The sequence below is a fragment of the Diachasmimorpha longicaudata genome, chromosome 4 (genome assembly GCF_034640455.1).
Source record: "Diachasmimorpha longicaudata isolate KC_UGA_2023 chromosome 4, iyDiaLong2, whole genome shotgun sequence".
Taxonomy (NCBI): Eukaryota; Metazoa; Arthropoda; class Insecta; order Hymenoptera; family Braconidae; genus Diachasmimorpha; species Diachasmimorpha longicaudata.
Window position 1 is genome coordinate 10,818,945 of NC_087228.1, and position 23,228 is coordinate 10,842,172.

The window sequence follows — 23,228 nt, forward strand, 5'->3', positions numbered from 1 at the left end:
ATTGTCCAAGTGTTGGTGGAAATGCAGTATCAACGCAGTCACCACATATTGCATTTATAATTCTCAGATGGAATTGCATTTGTTGAAAATCTCACAAACCAGTCTTAAATGACATTCTTGGGTATCAATCAGGTAGTGTACCAGGTGGACGTGTGCCCGTAATGACAATAGTAACTTGTTGGATATTATTCCTATTATGATTATTACCGATTTTCATTGAATTTTTTTTTCACCTCCACTAACAATGGCATCGACGATAAAGTTAATAAAGTCATACGAACATTAATGTCTATGACATTATATTAATTGTATGGTAGTTCTTTTTCCTTAACTGATATTACTATATATATATATATATATATTTATTTATATGTATATATATATGAGCCGGTACGACACCGCACAGACCTCTCTGATAAAGGAAAAAAGGGAAACTGAGAATGAGGAACGAAACATGAAATTGATAAATTTCACATTTCATATATATTTATATATATTCTTTTGTGCCAAAATAATATAATACATTGATATATGATATATTAAATTTCCATTTTCACCCTGATTTATCCGTTGTTATTAAAAAGTGCACACGTTATTTGACGTTTTACCATTTTAATCTCGAACTCAACAATTACTCATAATTCGAATTTATCAATCAATCGATGATAAATAAACTGATATACTCCGAAAAAAAAGTCTGTGTGGCATCCTCGCAAGACAATTATTACGATATAGACAGATACATAAATATGATTCCCTATTTTGTTTTGTTTTTCCCTTTAAATGTTTGTGTGCGTGAAATACGTGCATGACGCACCCTCCGTTGCATTCCACTCGGGAGGGTTTCTATTAAAAAAAACATCAATTTTTTTTCTCCATTACTTCATCATCGTACGACTAATGTTCACAACTCTTATTGTGACACGGCTATTTAATTTACACATGACTAATGCCGAGTTTTGCAATGATAAAACACTCTCCGCACGTATAAAAACAAATTTGACATTTAAATCATCAGTGTATCGATGATACGTTTTCACCGCGTTTAGCGCGCAGCCCTTTTCCATCTGCTACGTACATTTTATCATATAGATTTTTTTACTTAATTATTTATTTAATATTGCCCTTCATCAGAATCAAGAGATGTCAATTAATTCTGAAATAATAATTGTGACGAGAAGAAGATAAATTACTCGAGATGCGCTTTCCACAAGCGACTGTCCATCCACCTTCACATCGTGTATAGATATAATTTATTTCTTCTCTTAGCTACACATATCCCTTTTTGGTATAGTCGAATGAATGATTTTCACGTAATTTTTATATCCCAAAGACAAACTCTTCTTAATCACTATTGAGATTGTGTATACAATTATGAATTGATGATTCACATGAAGGCTATTGATGCCCGTAGAGAAGAATTGCGCACAATGAGAGCAAATGTGTAAAAAATGTTTTCCTTCATTTTCCTTTTTTCCAATATCGAGTTCACTTGATGGTAAGGGGATGGGGTAGAGAAAGAACGCCTCTGGTATATTTACTAAATGATAAATAAATTATTTAAAAACAACTTCGAATCAGATTGACGCCCTCTGTACATAGTTAATACATACATAAATTGTATAATTAAAAACAAAGCTTCCTCGAAATACTGTAAAATCTCACAAAAAGAAGATAAAGAACAGAACATTTGTTTTTTTTTCTTTTGTAGTTTAATAGTAGGGTAGTTGTTTGGTGCTGTTGGACATGTGTGATAAACAATAAAAATTCGTGATACGAGACGTTTCACGGTATTACAATAGTTCAAGAGATTCATGTGCTTCTTCGAGGAAGAGATTACCTGACGGATTGTGAGACTCTATTCACGTAACATTCAAGGGGATTTCAGTGATTTTTCAGCATTATCAGATATTATAGACAATGGAATTTTAAAACAAAATAGGAAGAAGAAAAAATAAGATTCGAGGTAACGGATCACAGTGCGTCGAGTGACATTGGAAAGAATTGTGTAAATATAATAAAATTGATATTTGGTGATGGGGTCTAGATAGGGAGGAAGGGAGAAGGATGATCTTGAGAATTTGAACAATCCCGGCCTATCGCGGGAAATAAAGTTCCGAGTGATCAATCAAAGCCATAATTTGTTCCTTCTGCATATTTGATTTGGTGAAGCTTTTTCCACGTCAGAGGCAACTTCCCTTGATGGTTTGAATTTATTCATCAATTTCTTTGAAATTACTCTTCAGTGAAATTAATCGATTCATCTCCATTTTTTTCCATTTTTTTTCCTTCAACTTTTTCGTGGGTGAGGGTATAATTGCCCCACGTACTTGGCGTTTTGTTTTCTTTATAAATTAAAGGTAATGCACGAAAGTTTTTGGTTACCAACGTGAAATGGAGAAAAGAGAAATAATAGTAATTGGACAGACAATACTAGGCAATAGTTGAAACCAAGTCACAAGAGTTCATATTGCCGCAGGTGCATACGTTGAATTATGTCACGACAGTCATTGAATACTCTCTTGATGTTTTCTGTGTCAACTGCACATGTAAAGTGTGGATAGCAGTAATGTTTCCCATCTCCACTAGCTGTACTGATACGCTGTGAAATAATGAATCGGTCAATGGAATAGAAAGATAAAAAATTAGAGGAGTTTTTGAGCTATGAAAGGATCAAATGATAATTCAACTCGAGCACTGAATAATTTTCCATAAATGGGGGATTCCCATGATTTTTTCCAATTTTCTAACGTCAAGTTTCAGTCTTGAATAATTCATTTTTCCTTCATAAACGTATTGATAGATACTTACAAGGAATTCATCTCTGATGAAATATTTAGCTCTTATAACCTCTGGAGGTTCTGCAGGATCTGTTACCACACCGGGTTCGATCGGAGTTTGGTATCGTGAGAATTCTGGAAAGTAGTCCTCCAATTTGTGCTTACCTGCTTTAACTTTTTCAGCTAGGAGATCTTGCTTGTTTAAAAACAGGATTACGGATATTGTACGTAACCACCTGGGACAAATCGAGAGTAATATATCAGTGTTATTTGAAATATTTTCGATGGAACTTTGAATTCTATTTTAATGGTTTCAGTAGTCAGAGGGTAGAGTGTACCTATTATTCCAAATACTTTTGAATAAATCAAGACTCTCTCGGAGTCTCAATTTTGTTGGATCTTCTCTGAGCACCATGTTGTAACTACTACAAGCGGTAACAAATATTATTGCAGTCACGTCGTTGAAACACTGTATCCATTTTCTTCTTTCATCTCTCTGGCCTCCAACGTCGAACATACTGAAAAAAATAACAGAGTTCCCCGTTAAAGTAGCTCCACCCTTACGGTCAATTCAAACACCATTGAAAATTGTAAAAAAAATGCAGAAAACTCGATTTCATTCGGGAACAAGTTTTTTAATTAGTTGTTGTGATTTTTCGAGAAAAAAAGGGAAAAATCTGCCAATTTTCAAGAAATGGCCGGATTTAGCTCTAGCTGACTTTTCCATGTATAGCTCTGAATCTAAAGCAGATACCAAAATTTTTCTAACGACCTTTAATTTCGAGATATTCATTGAAATCTGGTCAATAGTCAAAGGCGTGCAACCGTCTCCCTTCTGAATTTCCAGATGACTTACTGAAAGTTGACTTTGTCGACTTGAAACCGAGTCTCGAAGATACCGGATGTGAGAACTCGACACCTTAAAATATCCTGCACAATAAAAAAAAATCATTATCCACCGTACGTTCCCATTTAACAGAGTCAAAAGCCATTTTGTAAAATGGAATTCAGATTCACCTGTTCAGTTGGAGTGTAATCAGGCTGCTTAACGATGGAGACTTTATCTAGGAAACTGAAACACAAATAACAAGCCTCCATAAGCCCCGCATATTCAATGATAAAACGAGAAAATGGAGCATCAGGTAGAATTGAAAAGTCGAAAAAAAAAAATGAAAAACTGTAAAGCAGTCAAAGTGGGAGGATAAAATTGGAGAACAGCAGAGAAGGTGGGGGTTGGGGGGGGGGGGGGAAAGAGGAGGAAAGCGAGGAGGTAAATCGATCGATGGTGAGCATGGCGAGAGAGCTGCGGCATCGCCAACGGTGTGTCCTGCCCTAACCCCCGAACCTTGTTACACCATACCACCATTACTTTTGCTAGCTAGGCAGAATCACAAGGGGACGACCGATGCTTCCTAAAAATATCTGTTGCTATTTATAAGAGTAGCCTTTCTGTTTTCATGGCGGGTATAGCGACAATCGTGACCGAACGGTGACAGATAAACGTTAGTTTGCGCCCAAAGCCTATCGGAAATTGATGAAAATTTTCGAGTGACCTCTCTGGACTCCTTCCTCTCATCCAGAAATGTCCAAAACACAGGAATGGCGCGCGATCTTCCGATTTGTCTACCTCAAAAGAATTTCTGGATATGATCATCACTGGCAAATAATTCATCTCCAGTTAGTTCTGAAAATTCGATAATCATCGGAAAACCACGACACAAACATTAGAATTCTTTTTCATCATTGCCCGTCACATGTAATCAGCATATACACGTGTTTACATACATATCAAGAACGCGCTATGCATTGAAACTATCATCGGTTCATACGAGGGAATAACTCATGCTAAAAATAGCCCAACCGTTAGTATAATTAAAGCGTTGAACAATATGAGAAGAGCGAAAGCACTACACGGTAGAGAAGAAAAACCGTAGGTAGAGTTGGACTACTGTTTAGAAGCTGCTTCTCTCTTCCACATAACGAACTCTCAAATACAATCCTTAAATCAACGTGAATATAACACGTGAATCCCCTGGATCGATGACTAGCAGATACCAGGTAGGTACGACTTTATCAGAGTAATCAAGGCATTTTTCGAGGATAAGGGACAGAGTGAACAAGATTCATTCATTGGCTTATATTATGGAAAGCGATTACCTCATTGAGGTACATTGTCTTAGTTATTTGTTGAAAATGGCACCTGTACTTATCGCGAATGCTCTGGGACATTGAAATTCGATTAATTTATTTACGATTAGTTCTGTTCCTCCCCAATTGCCATCTGAATGCTGTAGAATATTTTTCTAAATTGTCGACTGAAATTGAATTAAATGAGGCTCCAGAACCCTCAGAGTTTCATAATTTTTTTGGGGTTTGGGTTCATAACTGATGCTGAAATGTCCACTAATTGATCTGCAATGTGCACCAGTTCTTTTTATCTCTCACTGAGTACTATACTATCGTATACCACCTTACAACTTCTCCTGTTATCACTCTTTTATCGCAATCGCGGATACTGGCGTGTCGTGCGTCGAGATAACATGCAACTCGTTCTTTACATTCTTCATTTCATTATCTATTTCAATTTTTTCGGAATACAAATCAGTATTACCTCGTATACCTCGTCCCCCCTGAATCCAGGACTTTTTTCAAATTTTTTAATATCCAGTTTGGGACGTGAATAATTTATGTTCAGCCCATTATTACCTCGTTATTCGTCACGAGGATTACAATGAACCCCTTAATCAGTTTAATATTTCACGTATTTCTTATAATACTTTGGGTGCAATATTAATCCTACATTGATCACTCTATACTATGAATGACAAGAAAAATATTTGGCAATTGTTTTTTCTCGTGTCCAATAAAAATGCCCGAGAGGACACGTCGCCGGGAACTCTCTAACCGCACTCGGACACTATAAAGTGTATTTGGCAATGTTTTCGTCGGAATAACACGGGCGGCATTTCCCCGCGGAGGTGACCAAATTCGCTCAATCGTGCAGGGTGACCAATCAAGAGTTGAATTGCTGATCGTAAAACGGAATAACGACACAGGTCGATTACATCTCAACCATATTATTTCCTAAATTTTTCAGAAGGTGAATGAAGCTCACGTGAAAGAATATTTCCTCGGGGATTGTTATATCTAAATAAGGAACTTTCATGACTTTTTTTAGTTCTCTAATATCGAGTTTGGAACATTTATAATTCATTTGTACCTCATTATTACCTCGTTATTCGTTATAATGATGAGAATGAGCCCCTCAATTAATTTCATATTTCATTCTCTTAACGAATCAAAATTTAATTGTATAAAAAGACTTGTACTTCATTAGGTGCAATATTAAATTGCTTGCAGTGAAAGGCGCGCCGGGGAGGCCCTTCCGAAAAATTACTGTCCTGAACGTAGTTTAAGAGGACAATATTCCAGACTGGGACTGATGTCCTCTAATGCATTGATTAATTAAATAATTGATGATAAATTAACTCACTATTTGGCGCAGTCAATGAGTTGATACTCGTTGCTCCTCTCAAAGCTCTGTTGAACCCCTCGGTCTCTCCAGAGGGCCTCGACAATTCCATAGAACTCCTGCGAAAAATGCATCAACCATGTTATTGACTGTTGGAGATTTTTTTTTCCATGTACTGAACGAGTATGTTGATCCAAGGGAGAAACGTGTCGGCTGACCGGCTTCATAACGCGCCAGCGCGAGCGCTTCACCACACGTTTATTAATAAATTCTCTTGATTCAACGTTAGTTCGATTAATCGATTGAACTCTCTGGCAGCCATTGGCTTCGTCCTTCGATTATCGGAGCGATACAGAGGAATTCGACGCATTCTTTATTCTTCATTACTTCCATGAATCAACATCACTGAATAGTTTTACAACTAATTCAATGTCACCACAGAATTAATAAAAAATAAAGCTGGGGGAAGGGATTGTGTGCGCAATTTTTAACATCTGCGACAGTTTGTGACGCACATAGTATACTCACTTTGCTAGCGTTAAATTTATTTCAAGATTCTTTCTCGTCAACTAAACAAGACTGAGATGTTCAACTACATCGTGTCGAATGCTGTGTATTAGGTATTTCTACTTTTATGTGTTTGCATTTATTTTCGGAGTGAACGAGTCAACTGGTCATTTTCAACTAATGATAAATTACAACTCATCAGAGGATAACTCAAATAACACTAACGTTGATCCGAGGTGATTGTCATAGATCACATAAGAATATGACAAATTGATAGACATATATTTACTGGTGGGAATATATCACCACCATATCTGCAAATCGTTCACACGGTCTCCTTTTTCATAACGATAAGTATGTATGCACATTGAACTGTAATTGTGGAGGAATTCTAAATAAAAAAAATAGTGACTTACCGACGGATAATCGAAATCTGGAGATGACGAGACGTCCAGCACATAATCAACTTTACTCTGATTTACTGGATTCTCGAGTGTGACAGGTGGTGTCAACGTGCTCATCGCCGTTGTAATCGTCTACAAGAAATTTATCGATTGTCAATCACCATTAAAAAAAAAATACGACATTGATTTAAAAATCTATTTTTAAACGCACGTTGATGCAAAAACTTACCAAGATGGCATCCCTGATGTTTTTCTTAATATCCTCTATTTTTTGGCGCTTCTCCCTGGAAGAGAAACCCACGTGAAAAAATTGTTTAAAAATTTTATGATCTATTTTGGATTTATTCCGCCACTCACGCTTCGCTGAAGCCGTTGACGTGCAATATTCTCATCTGCTTCACGATGGTGCTTTTTCCAGACTCACCGGCCCCTTAAAGACACCAGTGTTCATTTTATTACAAACGACGACAGATAGATATTCATAGGGAAAATGGAGCATGAGTTGACAGAATATACTTTTGACATTGAAATTTTTTTGGTAAATTCCTTCCGCAAAGAGTTAACGATAGCTAAACATAGAGACAACAAATTAATCCATGAACTAACTAGGATAAATTTGTATCAGCAATTTGTAAAACCAATTCCCCCAGAGGCTTTTTTTGCCAGTTCGCTCCAGAAATAAAATAGAAACAGAAAAAAAGGAGTATTAATAATGACTGCTGTCTCTGTATGATAATCATAATTATGGATGAGAACTAATGTCGTCGGCAGCTGTTGCCTCGTTGCCCACACATCAGTGTCTTTCCTATCACGCATACATAATACGTAAAACCCTTGGATCCAATTGGAACGGTGTGTAAATGCAAACTTTCAAAAATAGAAAATACTGACATTCTGCCAGTTGCACATTATCCTCAGCATAATGCATCCAGCATTGACAAACAGTGTTTAAATTATTAAAAATGAATTGTTACCGAGCAGTAGGAGCCTGTGTGTCGCTCTGTAGACCTGCTTGTCCTTCTGTAGCTGTCTCGTGATTGCGTCTGAACGCCTCTTCTGGGTCTTGCTGTCATCCTGGCTGGCCTTGCTGCTCTGGCTGCCGAAACACCCCATGACACACGAGCCGCACAACAAATTGTTGTTCTTCCCTTTTTTGGTTGATCACTGGTATTATATTCTCTTCGTTTTCCCTTCAATGTATTTATTTATTTATTTGTTTATGATGAAAAAAAAATCAGCACGATCGGCAATCGTACCAGCGCTATTCAATAGCCACTTGTATCGTTATTAAAAAGTCTTGGTACAATGAATTCTTAATTTCAATCCCACCGATTCTATTACGAATCCATATCTCATTATTCGCGTATATTTTATCCAGCTTTTTGTCTTTTTTTCTTACGTTCCCTCTTCTTCTCGTGCCGCCTATAATTCGCCACCTTTTCTTCTTCGTCCTCCTCGTCCTCCTCCCCCTGCCCCTCCACTCTCCCTTTTTCCTGTTTTTCCTCCACTTCCACTGACGAAAATTGTAACAATCAACTGTGGAAATCGGCTATTGGTAATTTCTTATGCCTCGTTACAAGTCCTTGAGGCAATTTTTTTTTCGCTTTTCCGAGGGAGTCAAGGGGAATTACACTTGCTTTTGATCTCCCTTTCGAGGGAATAAACCCAGGGGAGAAACACAAGGACGATAAGAATACTGAATAAGAAATTAGGTACTCAGGGACAAGAACTCTACTTTTACTTTTCACCTCGCGGCGTTTTTCGTGTCATAACTATCAAGAAGCCACATACACATTGATGATCCCCGAGATTAATTATCCTACGATTAGTTGATTAATTGATTCAGATAATGTCCACCAGTTAATTATTTCCAAATTGACGTTGAAGCGTTTTAATATCTATGTCTCCATAGCTCTGAAGCAGCTGAAATTAAGCGGTCTCAGCATACTGATGACTAGGCGCCTGTATCCTTGTATTTTTATCATCAAATAATTACACCAAAATCCAAACCCTTTGGATCTAATGAAGTCTTCAGTGCCACTGAATTTTCCAATATCAATCGTATATCCTCCAGTGATTATTCTACCTCCGGGATAAATTAACGATGAAAATTCCTAATTGTTGAAGGGCACACAAGCTGATTCCACTGGGCGACGGCGATGACACAGGGGAGGCGCGTGTTTCGCCTGAGAAATACAATCTCGCCTAGTTGTCGCTTTCTTACACCTCTCCACCACCCACCTCACAAGGCATATTATACACTAAAATCCCCAAGTCACTAACGACGAAATGTTAAAATAGATCGCCTCACGTATTGGCTGACGGTATATACTCGTTGCTGCCAGATCGAGCGTAGAATGGGAGAGACGGATTACCCGAAAGAAACGAATTGGATTAAAAAAATAATAATAATGATGACAATGTCGACTTTATGCACTCGTTTAGCTCGACGATCTTGTCTGGTCTGATCTACAGACCATCTTCGTATCAAACTCAATCAATTCTCCTTGTGGAATAATCACTCTTCTTCGTTCATCTATTGCTATTATTATTATTATTAGTATTTATGATTTATTATTATTATTAGTATTATTATTTATTATTATTATTATCAATTAGCAGTTAGTACTTGTGAATTATCCAGCTCTCTTGGTTATTTAATGTGAATTTTCATTTTTTTCCTCTCTTATCTCATCGTTTTGATTTCGATTGTACATATATACGACTTGTTATATAGATACGTATACTTAGAAGGACCCGCGCGCGCACAGAAATGCACTCCTGTACTCACATATATTTCAATGTTAATCTCATGTAATTTTGTGGATTTATGTGAATTTTACTGCTTCAATAGCTCGTTCACACCATCAATAATGTAGCAATCTTCACGTGTTTTTCGTAAGAATTGATCAATTTAAAAAAAAAACGGAATGTTAAACCGGGCTGAGCATCCTCCCACTGTTCACTCCCGGCTCTCCCCGCGCTCCAGCTCTACTAGAACCACTAGAACCAACACACAGACCAGAATAGAACCGAAACAGCCGAAAGAACGAGGAAAAAACGATGAAAAAGACTGCACTGATGAAACGAGTAAGCCTACAATGGCACAACACCGACTAATAATCGGGAGTCTAGCTATTAGCGGAGAAGAACTTGCCCCCCACACAAAAATCGAATCTCCTCTGGGCCGTGGTAATCACTGTAATCACTGGGGCTAATTACGACTGATAATCCAAGAACTCTCAGGCTCTCCTCAATTGTGCAAATTTTGACACATGAGTCCGTTAATTTTCCTTGGAGATTTTTTTTCGGATTTTATCCGGAAATTGATTGTGAATAAACTTTGTACGAATGGCTGATTCGAGGGCTTTGCGAATTGTCCTTTTGTCACTTAACACGGGGAGGTAGAGAATCGTTTTTTTCTCGTTCCCTTTACCCACCTCCCTCACTCAATATACCCTGAGGTAACTCGCGACCGAAACGTCCGAGCCGAGGTGCTCCCTGTAGCCAACATGTCGTCGCTCTGCTAGGACCCACCAATGGCTCACCACCGCGGCAGCCCTCCACCACTCTAACATCCAGTAGCGGAATTATGATAGCAAGAGCCCTGTGGCTTTGCCGATGTTTTCGGGGCTTTTAGACAAGTTGTAGCCACCACTGAGATGACTGTCCTGGAAGGACCCTGAGGCTGTGAGAAATGAGAACTGGGCTGTTTGCAGTGGACATTGCAAAGGGTTCTAGTGCACAGCATATTTTTCTGACAGCCAATGAGTACTGGCTATTGCAGCCAACATTTCTACTTTTCCAACAGTAATTCAACTGCCTGCTTTGTACGCATGACGTGTGGGTCATATTACTAGTTCGCTTTAGCTTGACTCACCCTGTTTGCGAATCTTCCCACATGCCCTAGTAACTAACTACCAGTCATATCTCATGTAACGATACCTTCGGTTATCTGACATTGTCACACATCGTTGGAGATCATCGACCACCAGTGCAGTTGTGTCCACCCTGGCCTCCTCCTCACGTGGATCAGATGTCCCCAGGCACTGGAGATTCAGAGAGGTACGGCACTGGCCACCCAACCACTGCCGACGAATTGAGGACCGAGGATCGATCGGCATTTTTCGGGAATGGGACGACTACAGGTGTGTGTGGATGCAATTGCAAGGTCTAATCGTACTTCTCCCCCCCAGGAGGGGACGTTATCTATCACTGGCTGTACTATTATCGGAGAAAAAAGGTTCAACATGACTTTTTGCTAGATTTATTTTTTTTCGTCTTTTTTTATTAATCCAATTGCTCCATTCTCTGGGAGCTTATAATACTATTGTACATTGGAACGCTCGAGTGACTCACGTTTATTTACGTTCTCGCAGTTACAACATACTATTTTGTAAATATTAAATTTGAACAGAGAATATTTCCATGGGTGTAGGAAGGATAGCAATATTTTTGTCATCCTCGATTTGTTCTTAAGATAATTCTTTTCTCCCTCACATTTGGGGTGTTCCTCCAAAATTCCTCAAAGGGCTAACTCAACTTCATGATAGCCAAATATTTTAGCCATTTTTCGCCAGCGAAATACTTTTCTATCTCTGCAGTCGAACATCACAGTTTTCGTCTGAGCCCCGTTTGATTATAGGCTTCCGAATATTTTTCAATGATTTTTTTATTCAATGTTTGCGAGACTAAGGTTGAATCTCGATCTTGAAACACTAGGAAACATTACAAAAATCGAAAAAAAAATTAAACTGTTTACTTTTTTTTACAAAATTTCAATTTTTGAAAATTACGAACTTTTCCGATAAATGATTTATAAACAATCAATCTATAGAAAAATATATTTATTCGGCATCGTACTAAAATTAGTCATTCACCTGCCATACTCATTTTAAACAATATCAATTATTTTTTGTGCACAATATAATTTGACAAACGCTGAATAGTCATGATTTTTTCCTTCAATGATTGTTTATAAATTCATTTCCCTCTCGCATGGCATAAATTTTGGAGCTGCTGAGAGGGTGAAAGAAGGTCTATAATTTTTTCCGTATTTTTTTTGCTCTGATTTTTTGAGCAGCGCCAGGCAAATTGCTCCGGAGTTGGCATCGTTCCAAGATGGCCGACATTTGCCGCTCACCGTTGAATTTCACTGGAGATTCAATAATTCAACGACACTGATTTATTAATTTAACACCGTGGCGCTTGGTAGAATTTAGAATCTCGTTGTGCCCTTCTGACTCGTCGTCGAGTCATCCGCAAGTAGAGCGTTCAGGTCTATGTCTTGGATTGTCGACAGTGTGTGTTGATTTGAGCCTGGAATTTAATTTTTTACAGGTATTAATAGTGCCTGGGGAAAAAACCCTAAGCGATAAAAAAAGAATCGTATCCATTGAATTATTAGAAATTTTTACCTGCATGAGCTAGGAATAAGTCTTTGAGGAAGCCCAACTCCTTCGTCAGCATTTTGATTTTCTCTTCTAGGAGTTCATTCTCGGTCTTTAACTGATTGACTCGTTCCAGAGTCTGTTGAGTTCGAAGTTTACTTTTCACTCTGGAACGTTTGACCGCTTGATTATTTCTGTCTCTTCGTCGACGATAATCTTCATCGTCATCGTCCTCCTCCACCACCACATTCCTATTTTTCTTTTTGGTTGAGTTAGAGTTCTCTTTGTTTTTTGGTGCCATTGTAAACTGTAAAATAATAATGATGACAATCGCAATCCATCAGAAATAAATTCACAGTTCATAGTATAAGATGTGTCATAAGAGAAGAGTCATTTTGATGGATTGAGAGGTTATTTTTGCAAACAAAATTGATCGACAACGCAGTTACGAAATTCATTGGAGTTCTCGTTTAAAATATCATTGCAACTAAAGTAAGATTGATCAAACACGATCAACAAAATTTTCAGGATCAAATGAATGATGAACCTCAGAAAAATAACTGCTTCCCAATAAAACTGGAGACCTAAAAATATTATTCAATGGTGAATAATTAGTTTCGCTTGTTATGTCATCAAATCCAATAGACATTTTATTCCATGTTGAGATGGAAGGAATGAGACAAAAAATGATGACTAAGAGTTATCAGTTCACCTGTATTTCTCTCTGTGTTATTGTGCTACACATTTTCAATAATTGATGCTGACTGGGTCAATGTTTTTGGATTGATTGATACCGAAACTTTTAGGATTGGTGCGTTATCACGTTGCTCTGGCTGGTGAAATGAGGAAAATCATGTCTTATCAATTATTAACTGACCTTTTTCGTTTTCTCTGCTGTCAATTATGTTTTAGGATGGTGTAAATTATCTCGATGGCAAGGTATTTGATAATTAAAAGTGACTTGATTGGCGACAGCACACAAGACTGCCATGTGAAAACGAGACAGAAATTGATTTCACTTGTATTTCTCGTCCGATTTTAATTCTGAGTCAATAATGAACTGTGTATCAATTGAAGGGGATAATTGTGTTTCCACGATATTTGCACTACAGATTAAACACCAAGTGCTGCGATTTGGTGGAATTATTTGCTGGCCTGAGAGAGTATGACGCAATAATGGACACAAGAATACAAATAATATAACTTTGACACTGACACAGAGGATACTGAGAAGGCTGACGAGCGTCCTGCAGTAGAGAATGCAGGGAAAAATGATCAGCGAAAATTGTCAGCGCCACCTTCGATTACCGCGTGCTATGTGACCGACTGAGCTAGCCACCAACGCCGGAAGTAGGGACTAGTACCTAGGGAGGACTAGGGACTTGAGATTTAATAAATATGTTGTTTTTATATGGATAAATGTTATTTATTTTATATGAAAACCATAACAATCTCCCTAGTCGTGACATTTTCAATTCAATTGTTTTTCTCATTTTAAAAAATACCCCCCGTGGTTTTTAGGATTACCAGAGATATTGAAACATCAATAGGTTTAATTAGAGTTAAAGAGGCTAGAGGTAATAAAATTAGGAAAATCAATTACATGTTTTATTTTTATTTTACACAAGAGCAATGAACCTTGTAAATGAAATCCAAATGAAATAAAGTCGAATAGGCTGGCTCTCTCACTCACTGTCGGAAGCACTATCACTAGACCCGCTTCCAGAGCCACTCCCGCTACCACTTCCAGATTTTCCAGATCTAGCTGGAGATCGTGACTGAGATTTGGCCGATCTAGCAGCTGACGCTGAGCGTGATCTAGATTTTGATCTAGAAGGGGACCTGGAGGTTGATCGACCTGATGAACCCGATCTTGAACGGGACCTTGAACCTGATTTTGACCTGGAACCCGAGCGTGATCTCGATCTGGATTGAGATCTTGACCTAGATCGTGACTGTGACCTCGATTTCGAGGGAGAGCGCGAGCGAGAGTGAGAGCGCGATCGAGAGCGAGACCTGGACTTGGAAGGAGATCTCGATTTTGATCGTGACTTGTCAGATTTTTCTGAAGAAGCGGGAGAAGAGGCTCGGGAAGACCGACGAGACCCTTCCTCATTGTCAGAGCCATTATTCTCATGATTGCTTCTCGTTTCATCTGGAGTTTTATCACCGTTCTGATTCTCCTGCTGCTCGTCCTCCTCCTCTTCATCTTCTTCTTCCTCCTCCTCCTCCTCATTCGGTGGCTCCAACTGCTTTTCCCTCCATCTCTGCATTCTGAACTCATTGGCATTCAGTGGTCTATGACGCACTACCAGACGAGTATTATTGGGCTGCTGGCCGGCCTTCTGGCGACGTTTAGACAGACGCACCCGAGTCTCCAATTCGTTGTAGTACACCCCATCTTCTCTCATCACCAGGAAGTAATTCTCCTCGTAGCCCTTTGATGCCTTACTCTTCACGTTCCAGTTGTACTCTCGAGCCATTTTGTATTCATATTCTTCTTCCTCGGCGTACTCAATTTCCGCAGTAAAGTCTCTCTTCCGTTTTTCCAGAGTTTCTTCTAGCGGGAGGAAATAGGCGACGAATTGCTCTCCACTCTCATCCATGACTCCTCTTATCATAGCTTGTGACATCTCCTCCATCTGGGCAGGTAAAGATCGCCCCGTAGGTGCTGGATCTGAGTCGAAAATTACCTGAGCACACGGATATCTCCACAATTTGAAATCTGGATAAACCGGAAATACTTCGACAGGCACAACATTTGGTTTGCTATAATGTTTCGTGATTGGTATCTTATTATCATCGAATGTCTTTTCAATCGCCTTAATCTGACTATCACGATCCATGTACAAGGTTTCTTCTTTGAAGTTCTTCTTGATAGAGTAACCAACTTTCGCCTCGACTTTGTCCATGGTCTGTGGCTGGAACCTTGTCTGTTCTGTTGAAATATATTCAGTTCTGCGAAGCCACGAAACACTTCTAGCATGATGCCGCGATCTCTTTGAGTCCTGAGGTGTGAGAACATCTTCTTCAAGGAGTTTTTCATCCGCAGGATCGAGCTGCGCATTGGGATCTCCTGCGTAGGTGTCGCGATTGATTAAATCAATTTCAACACCTAAATCGTGTTCAGTGAGAACTTCATACTTGTAATTACGTTCGAGCGACGTTGGATTGTACTGAATAAAGCTGTTAAAAACAATAATGATAAAAGTTTACTTAGTTAACAATAATTTCAATAAAAATTATTCTTTGAGCTTTGCAAGACTCTGATTTTACTGAATTTCTAAGGATTTAATGTTTTTGGGCTCTTACCGTGTCGACTCGAAAGGATACGTAATAAACTTGGGATCGAATGGAATATCTGGCAGTGTGTTACAGTACTTTACTCGACAAATTAGCTCCGACCTAAAATTGAAATGTTTTTCACAAATGAACAAATGGGTGATAATTATTCGTCTGTCTGCAAACAATATTGGCAACATTGCCCTGTAAAAAGTAAGGTTACGAACCGTTTTTCCACTGGTCTCACTGCGCGTTTGTCTCTGTCACCGTTATTAACATTTGTTTGGATCGTTGGTGCCATTATTGTTGTCTCAAAACACCATTTTTTTAATAATAATCACAACAAAATAGATAAACCCCGCACATCGTCTAAAAAGAATAAGCACAAATTGTTGTCACAAAAAATCACCAATCAAATGGAACATGTTTGGACGCAACTAGAGGCCCGACTGTGGTTTGCGCCGTAACCTCAACTATCAGAATCGGCGGTAGCGCCTCCTGGGCAGCATTGTGGTACTAACGTTGGCTCTGGGGGTTTCCCGCTCTGAGCCTGATGTCTGGGCTTTGTCTCTAGCCTATCCTCTTGCTCGGTACCTGACTAACCAGTCCGCAATGTCGGATGTCAATCGTGTCAGTCGTCTTCAGCTCACCAAGGAATGAACATCTGTGTCCTCCGTTTGCCTGCATAACCTAAAGTTCTCTTGCCGCAAAATTTCGTCCGTCCAAGTATACATAGTTATGTAAACAAAAAAAAATTGAGCAAATAAAGCACGATTTGTTTGGTGCTAATGAGTGATTTGTGATAAATTGAGAAATTTTCACTCGAATTCCCGTGGTGGAAAGCATCGAAAGCTACGCGTCTACCCAAAACAGATAAGTGTGTGCGTCGAAATATTCATTGGAATTGATCTCATCAAAACGCAGCAAAGTGATATATTGAGGGAGACATTTGACTGCAATATGGAGTGAATAATCATCAAAAGGTATGTACTGGTGCGTTTGTATTCATTGAAAAACATTGCGGTGTTGTGAATGGAGTTAGACCACCTGTTGTGTTTGAAGGATCACTGGGATAGACTTACAGGTCTTTTTTAACAATAGCAGATCATAAAATTAAATGATACAGGCTCTTGGGTCATCTTTGAAAATTTGGGGGCTATTATTGGTTACGAGGGCGACTCAATAGGTATCAAGAAGACTTGAACCTATTTGAAAAATGAAAGACAGAATATGTAACAGTAAAATATGAACTCTATTGAAATTAGCATTTTTTTGTGTTTCAGATAGGCACTCTAGAGGACTACGTTGTGTATTGACTCAGTTTTCGTCGGAATAATCTGAGATTGAAAAAATGACGGAAAAGGGGTTTTACCGTTCCGGTCCATTCGCAGCTTTCAACCATCTCTTTTCGTCAACAACGCCAGCAGTGAAAAGGCTATTAGGTTGGAAACAAGGAGATGAGGAGGAGAAGTGGGCAGAGAAAGCGATAGAAACCCTGGTCAATAAATTGAAGAAGACGAAAGGAGCGTTGGAGGAGTTGGAGAGGGCACTGAGTAATCCTGGAGTTCCAAGTAAATGTGTTACCATACCTAGAAGTTTAGATGGCAGACTTCAAGTATCTCATCGTAAAGGATTACCTCACCTTATTTCCTGTCGTGTGTGGCGATGGCCCGATCTACTATCGCCACACGAATTGAAACCCCTTGAAATGTGTCAGTTTCCTTTTGGTTCAAAACTAAAAGAGGTCTGTGTCAATCCCTACCACTACAGGAGAATTCAGATTCCAACATTACCACCAGTTCTAGTGCCGAGGCAATCAGAATATCCACCAGCGTGCGCAACACTCCCTTATCATCAAGCTCCAGAGCCGATAATGCCGCAGAATGTGGCTTACTCGTTGAATGGATTTAATTGCGGAGGTACACGAATCCCTAATTATCCCAACTATAATACAATGTTATCAGGATCTCCTGAGAGTATTCCAATCCCTCATTATCCTTATGGCCCTTTAAATACTAATGGTACCCCTCCATCAACTTATTCCTCTTCGGAAGAGAGCTGTCACAGTGGGCCCGTTCATTCTCCTAATTTTGACACGATGAATATACAGAACGTACAGAATGGCTATTTGGATGCAGTATCTTATGAGGACACCCAAGTTTGGGCGAGAATTGCATACTATGAGCTGAATTCCAGAGTGGGAGCAATGTTTCATTGCGAATCCAAGACCATTATCATTGATGGTTTCACCCATCCAGAACAGGCCTCCTCGAGATTTTGCCTCGGACAACTCTCAAATATCAATCGTAACTCCACGATTGAAAACGCCAGGAAACACATTGGAAAAGGAGTCCGTTTGTATTATATTAGGGGAGAAGTTTTTGCTGAGTGTCTATCGGATTCCTCCATTTTTGTTCAATCCAGTAATTGTAATTATCGTCATGGATTCAATCCCAGCACAGTTTGTAAGATTGTACCCGGAGCTTCGCTTAAAATTTTTAATAACGCAGAGTTCTCGGATTTACTCTCCAAGAGGGTTTATGAAGGATACGAGGCTGTTTATGCGTTGACAAAGATGTGCACCATTAGAATGTCATTTGTAAAAGGTTGGGGAGCGGATTACCACCGCGTGGATGTGACTTCAACCCCCTGCTGGATAGAAATCCATTTAAATGGGCCTCTGCAGTGGCTGGACAAAGTTCTGACACAAATGGGACCTCCCCCAAATCGTATAAGCTCGGTGTCCTAATTGTAGGACCATTCCCTAATTAGGGGGTTGCCCCCCCCCCCATTTATGCCCTCGACCAATGAGACACCCTATCGACCCTTCCTCGTGGCCTCATGCGCAATGAATTTGTTTCAAAGATGACTGAGTTTCAATTGACTATTGTTAAACATTTAGGCAATCATTGTCCATAAATTTAGACGATTAGCTATCCATGTTATATGAGGATTATATTGATGAAGAGTTGGAAAAACCGAACGTCTTGCAAGTTCTTTATTTATTGTTGATGATTTATGTAAATACTCGACTCTGTATGTTGTAAATACTGTGAAATACATAATTTTACATTTGAAATGAATCTCTGCTTTTTTCCTTTTTCTCCGTTTGGGGATTCGTGATACTCCGTAACTCAAAATGAAACAGGTAAATAATGGTTCGGACAACGACCGACCAGTCACACACTTTGTGACAGCCTTGCCTTGCAGACAGTTCCGTGTCCTCTGTGTCCACGCACGTGTGTTTGTTTATATTTAGAAAAACATAAGAAGATAATTGTGAATGAAGATAAAATGAAGCCTCTGTGGAATCATTTGCATCTGGATCGTCCTCCCACAGCGATTTGGCGTCCAAAGTCTGGAGATTTCGGTAATAATATTGTCCTCTGCATACCTAACCTCTTTATGTATTTTTATTCATATTGATTTCAATTTTTTTAAGAAATCCTGTCATTCACGTCAACTATCAGCAAAATTTTGCAAGATATTTCATCACAAGGTCAACTTAATACGGAGGCTGCCATCCTCAGTCGATTGATTTACAGAATGAAAAGTAAATTCAGGAGTGACAAGGGACTGAAGAATATGGAAAAGCTTAACAGTGCACTTCTTAATTATTTGAAACTGTCGATCGAACGAGATTATGAATATTTAAAGGCAAACACTGCGTTAAATGAGAATAATGCAACATTGCCAAGCCGACAAATGGCTGAATATGTTTTGGTAAGAACCCAGGGATTTGCAAAGCTCATGTGTCGGATCGAGAGTGTTGCAAAGACTGCCGCTGATTTTTTAAAGACGAGAGTCAATCTTGGACAAGCCTGGACTGTCTCAGCTATCGCATATTCAGTAATCTCTAGAATTTGGCTCCTGTCCAGGTATTTATTGAAAAAGTCTTGTAACTGGTACAATGATTTATACTCTTTTATGAAGCAATTGAGACCTGTAGGAGTTGATTGGATGCCACATGAGCAGACTCTCCCATCAAATCTTAGAGCTTGGATCGCAGTCCCTTGGGTGAACCAACAGATTCAATGCCCAACTGAATCACAAGTGTCTAACTCTATATTTAGTTTGATAACGGCAAGTGAAGATGGGGAGTTCAGCCGAACACAAGAAATGGAACAGACCACTGAGAATGATAAAATTCCGACGATAATGAATAGTTCTTGTTCAACACGGTTAAAAGGAAGTAGTAGTCTCGTAGAAGGTGAAACGGCTGAAACGAAATCTCAAAATATTATTGGCCTGAACGTCATTCCTGATCTTGGTGGTAAGCTATGAAATTTAAATATTTATTTTTGCTACATAGAGACGTCAATTAATTTGTTTATCTGTATTTATAATTTATTAATGACCTTCAGAGAAAGTAGCACGGGAATCATTTACACCAGTTGCATCGAATGCAGTGAAACTACAAGTGGATGATACAATTTCAGCGAAATTGGGGAAGAAGATGAAAAGAACATCTCAGGACGAAACTCAACTGAATTCTTCATTTAATAAGGATAGTAATGGTAAGTTTCATTTGATTATGAAGTAAGAAGTTAATCGACAAAATTATACAAGTTGATAGAATTTGTGAGAATTTATTATATTTATTTATTTGTTGATTTAACGACAAAGATACTCCCTTTTCAGCAGGACTGTCACGAGACTCTGCGACATCCCAACAAAAATCACCGAAGACAAAAAAAAAGTCAAGTCGCGCACTCAGTAAAATCGAAACGAAAGATGATTTGTGTTATCTATTACAGCAGGAAACTTACCCAGGTCTCGATAAATTACAATGGAATATACTTAAAAAAAGTATCGGAAAAACAGTGCGAAAATTGGAGAAGTGCCCAACCGGTTCAAAAAAATATGAAATACTGCTCCATCAGACCATACGGTCAGTACGAAATTGTGTTAGTTAATTCAAGTAAAAAAGTGAACGTAAACTTCTACGTTTTAGCTGCAGAGTTAAGTCATTTGAATTTATCTGTTTAATTTACGACACAAGATGTATAATATTTTTTGTAGAATTGACTACAATAGTCATTTATGTCAACAGCTCTCAATTGATTTGAGGAGCTGATAATACAGGGATTTTAATGTGCCCATCTGTTACAAAAATAACTAAGGGTTTTGCATCTCAATAAATAACTGTACACTTCAATTGAATCTATCCATTTAATTCGTAAATACCTTTATTCCTGATATTGACGAAAGAACTTGAAAGCTGGAGTATGAAGAAAATGACTTTTATTAAAAGTTTATTTTAATTGAAGATTACCTTATGTTCCTTCATCTACTTTCAAATCGGGATAAAATTAAAAATTCATCTACAATCGAATTCCAACAAGGATTTGATAATTTGTTAATTGTTTACGCATTTCGTAAGTATAGAAACAATCTTTTTTTTTAATTTCGTCTTCGAATCTTTTGCTTCCAAGACATTTGTATTACCAAACATGCTTCTTACACAAAATTAACTAATTGTAATGAAAATATGACAAGACATCAGTGATGTTAATATTTTTGAACAGAGCGAATAATTATGTAGACCATGTACGGTGTATCGTTGATAAGCCAATACGTTAAAGTATCTATTTACGAGTCATACACGAGTTGGAGATGTCCAGAGTCTTTGGGAGGTGCAAGCCAAAGTCTCAATCCCAGATTAGGTGCTCGTTTCTTCAAATTGTTGAAGCAGCAAGCACGAAATTGACGTGTGCCACAACTGGTTACACATTCTCGCCCGCACTGGTCGCAGGAGACGGTCTCCCCGACTGTCCACAGGGCGCAGACTAGAATTATACAAGAAAAGGAGAACAAAATACTAAGTAATAATAAAGCAACGAATTAAAACGAAATTTCGAGGCAATATCTGGAATAATGGTCCATCCGCTTATCATAAAATTATTACTGAATTAATTAATTGGGAATGCGATCATTCTCCGGAAAATTGTAACAACTTTAAACGAATTGTGAGATCAAAGGGTTGAATCTCATGACAAAAAACTTTATTAAATATATGCAACACCCGTATCGTCGTCTACACCCGCAAAAAGTTTGTAATTACACGATTGAAATTCATCGACACGCGTTCCAGCGTTCTATCCATAAATGCAACGATTCACTTCAAACTTCGAAATTACAAATTCGAGAGGTTTGAATATATATCAGGGCTTCTTGTATCACGTACCGGTTTTTTTCACGTTCCATAGAAAAAGTTACTGTACAGTACAATAAAACAATTCAATAATTCCTATAGTGCGGCATAAAGTGTCCCAAAGTAATTAAGGTGGGGAGATATTTAGGATTCCCGCTGTGCAGGATCTGTCAGGCAATCATAAGAAGGATACGAAATTCTTAAGACTTAAATGGAAGGGACGGCAATATATATGGGCACAGATAAAGAGTCATAAAAGGGCCAACTTTGAGGACAATATAATTCTATTCTTCTCACTGGGGTAACTCAGCATTAAATTGATGCTTACGGAACTTCGGAGCCGCATAGAACAATAAAGACCAGATAATATGCATGTGAAGAATAGAAATTTACCAGAAAATATATTTACCTGCGAGGAATACAAAAATGCAGAGTCGGCTCATCTTTGCTGCGATTGTCAGATATCTTTTATCGCACGAGCTTGGAAAGGGTTGGATTATGTCTTCTGCGAAAGGGACTACAACATAAAGACGAAATTCGGTAGTAGTAGTAGAAATGTCTGAATAAAATGAATGGTGGTCGTGTATAGTAAATTAGAAAAAAATTAATTAGTCATTTCCACTGAAATCTAGATTGTGGACATCATTACGTATTTTTACACGATCATACACTGCAAAGGAATTGATGCGCTCAATGATCGATATGATAAATTTTGGTAGAAAAATTTTATAACATTTCAAAGGCAATAACACTAGGATTTCGAAAAAAGTAGATTTATTTTTAATGATCTCTTCCAACTGCACGAACTTATTTTGAGCTTTATTTCAAAATCTGCACTTTACTGTTACACTCAAACATAAAATCTCACTTAATAAATAAAAGAGATGTGATAAACTCGACTTAGAAATTTCCACACATGAATCTCAAAGTCTTACCTGCCCCGAAGAGATCTCTTGTCCGAGCGGATTAAAAGTCCACACTAGGGTCCAAGCGCCTCAAGTGTTTCCTGTCTTCTCCCGATTCTCATCCTGGCGTTATCAGTTTTATCCCCACCACCAGGATCATCTTCATCCCTTCAAATCCACCCCCGACTTCTCAACTATTTTATTCTCCGCCTCCTCCCCACCTCTTCTCCACTCGTCCTGTTGCTAACCCCTACACACTTTCCATGTTGCACCATCATTAGTATCATTTTTCTATCCGGATATTATAGCTTTTAGAATAATTTTTCTCTCAACT

General features: G+C 38.5%; 6 protein-coding genes across 8 annotated transcripts; 2 read left to right on the forward strand and 4 right to left on the reverse strand.

The window, feature by feature from the left end:
• Positions 1 to 1,532: 1,532 nt before the first annotated feature.
• Positions 1,533 to 11,276, reverse strand: LOC135161876 (guanine nucleotide-binding protein G(s) subunit alpha). The gene is made up of 10 exons (XM_064119852.1): positions 8,138 to 11,276; positions 7,521 to 7,593; positions 7,393 to 7,447; positions 7,176 to 7,295; positions 6,274 to 6,371; positions 3,798 to 3,852; positions 3,637 to 3,710; positions 3,119 to 3,298; positions 2,812 to 3,016; positions 1,533 to 2,602 (listed from the first exon to the last, which is right to left on the reverse strand). Exons 1-10 carry the CDS (start codon positions 8,274 to 8,276, stop codon positions 2,456 to 2,458), a joined length of 1,146 nt encoding a protein of 381 aa, XP_063975922.1. The 5' UTR covers positions 8,277 to 11,276; the 3' UTR covers positions 1,533 to 2,455.
• Positions 11,277 to 11,414: 138 nt separating this feature from the next.
• Positions 11,415 to 13,782, reverse strand: LOC135161886 (CCAAT/enhancer-binding protein gamma-like). 2 transcript variants are annotated; one of them, XR_010298867.1, is made up of 4 exons: positions 13,431 to 13,782; positions 12,581 to 12,860; positions 12,307 to 12,482; positions 11,415 to 11,881 (listed from the first exon to the last, which is right to left on the reverse strand). XR_010298867.1 is itself a non-coding variant. In XM_064119862.1 (3 exons), the coding sequence occupies exons 2-3, from the start codon at positions 12,852 to 12,854 to the stop codon at positions 12,382 to 12,384; spliced, it is 375 nt and encodes a 124-aa protein (XP_063975932.1). In that variant the 5' UTR covers positions 12,855 to 12,860; positions 13,431 to 13,782; the 3' UTR covers positions 11,415 to 12,381. The 2 variants fall into 2 exon arrangements, 1 of the variants encoding a protein (XP_063975932.1); XM_064119862.1 differs by having other exon boundaries at positions 11,415 to 12,482.
• A 356-nt stretch (positions 13,783 to 14,138) lies between these two features.
• Positions 14,139 to 16,300, reverse strand: Atms (antimeros). Its single transcript, XM_064119842.1, has 3 exons — positions 16,063 to 16,300; positions 15,866 to 15,958; positions 14,139 to 15,739 (listed from the first exon to the last, which is right to left on the reverse strand). Exons 1-3 carry the CDS (start codon positions 16,134 to 16,136, stop codon positions 14,239 to 14,241), a joined length of 1,668 nt encoding a protein of 555 aa, XP_063975912.1. The 5' UTR covers positions 16,137 to 16,300; the 3' UTR covers positions 14,139 to 14,238.
• Positions 16,301 to 16,412: 112 nt separating this feature from the next.
• On the forward strand, positions 16,413 to 18,914 carry LOC135161873 (protein mothers against dpp-like). Its single transcript, XM_064119848.1, has 2 exons — positions 16,413 to 16,818; positions 17,119 to 18,914. Exon 2 carries the CDS (start codon positions 17,187 to 17,189, stop codon positions 18,582 to 18,584), a length of 1,398 nt encoding a protein of 465 aa, XP_063975918.1. The 5' UTR covers positions 16,413 to 16,818; positions 17,119 to 17,186; the 3' UTR covers positions 18,585 to 18,914.
• Positions 18,915 to 18,995: 81 nt separating this feature from the next.
• On the forward strand, positions 18,996 to 20,993 carry LOC135161874 (uncharacterized). Of its 2 annotated transcripts, none has more exons than XM_064119850.1 (4): positions 18,996 to 19,205; positions 19,278 to 20,108; positions 20,200 to 20,352; positions 20,480 to 20,993. In XM_064119850.1, the coding sequence occupies exons 1-4, from the start codon at positions 19,130 to 19,132 to the stop codon at positions 20,749 to 20,751; spliced, it is 1,332 nt and encodes a 443-aa protein (XP_063975920.1). In that variant the 5' UTR covers positions 18,996 to 19,129; the 3' UTR covers positions 20,752 to 20,993. The 2 variants fall into 2 exon arrangements, with proteins under 2 accessions (XP_063975920.1, XP_063975919.1); XM_064119849.1 differs by having other exon boundaries at positions 18,997 to 19,205; positions 20,477 to 20,993.
• On the reverse strand, positions 20,987 to 23,104 carry LOC135161891 (trissin). The gene is made up of 3 exons (XM_064119867.1): positions 22,925 to 23,104; positions 22,399 to 22,506; positions 20,987 to 21,624 (listed from the first exon to the last, which is right to left on the reverse strand). The coding sequence occupies exons 2-3, from the start codon at positions 22,430 to 22,432 to the stop codon at positions 21,428 to 21,430; spliced, it is 231 nt and encodes a 76-aa protein (XP_063975937.1). The 5' UTR covers positions 22,433 to 22,506; positions 22,925 to 23,104; the 3' UTR covers positions 20,987 to 21,427.
• Positions 23,105 to 23,228: the final 124 nt, after the last annotated feature.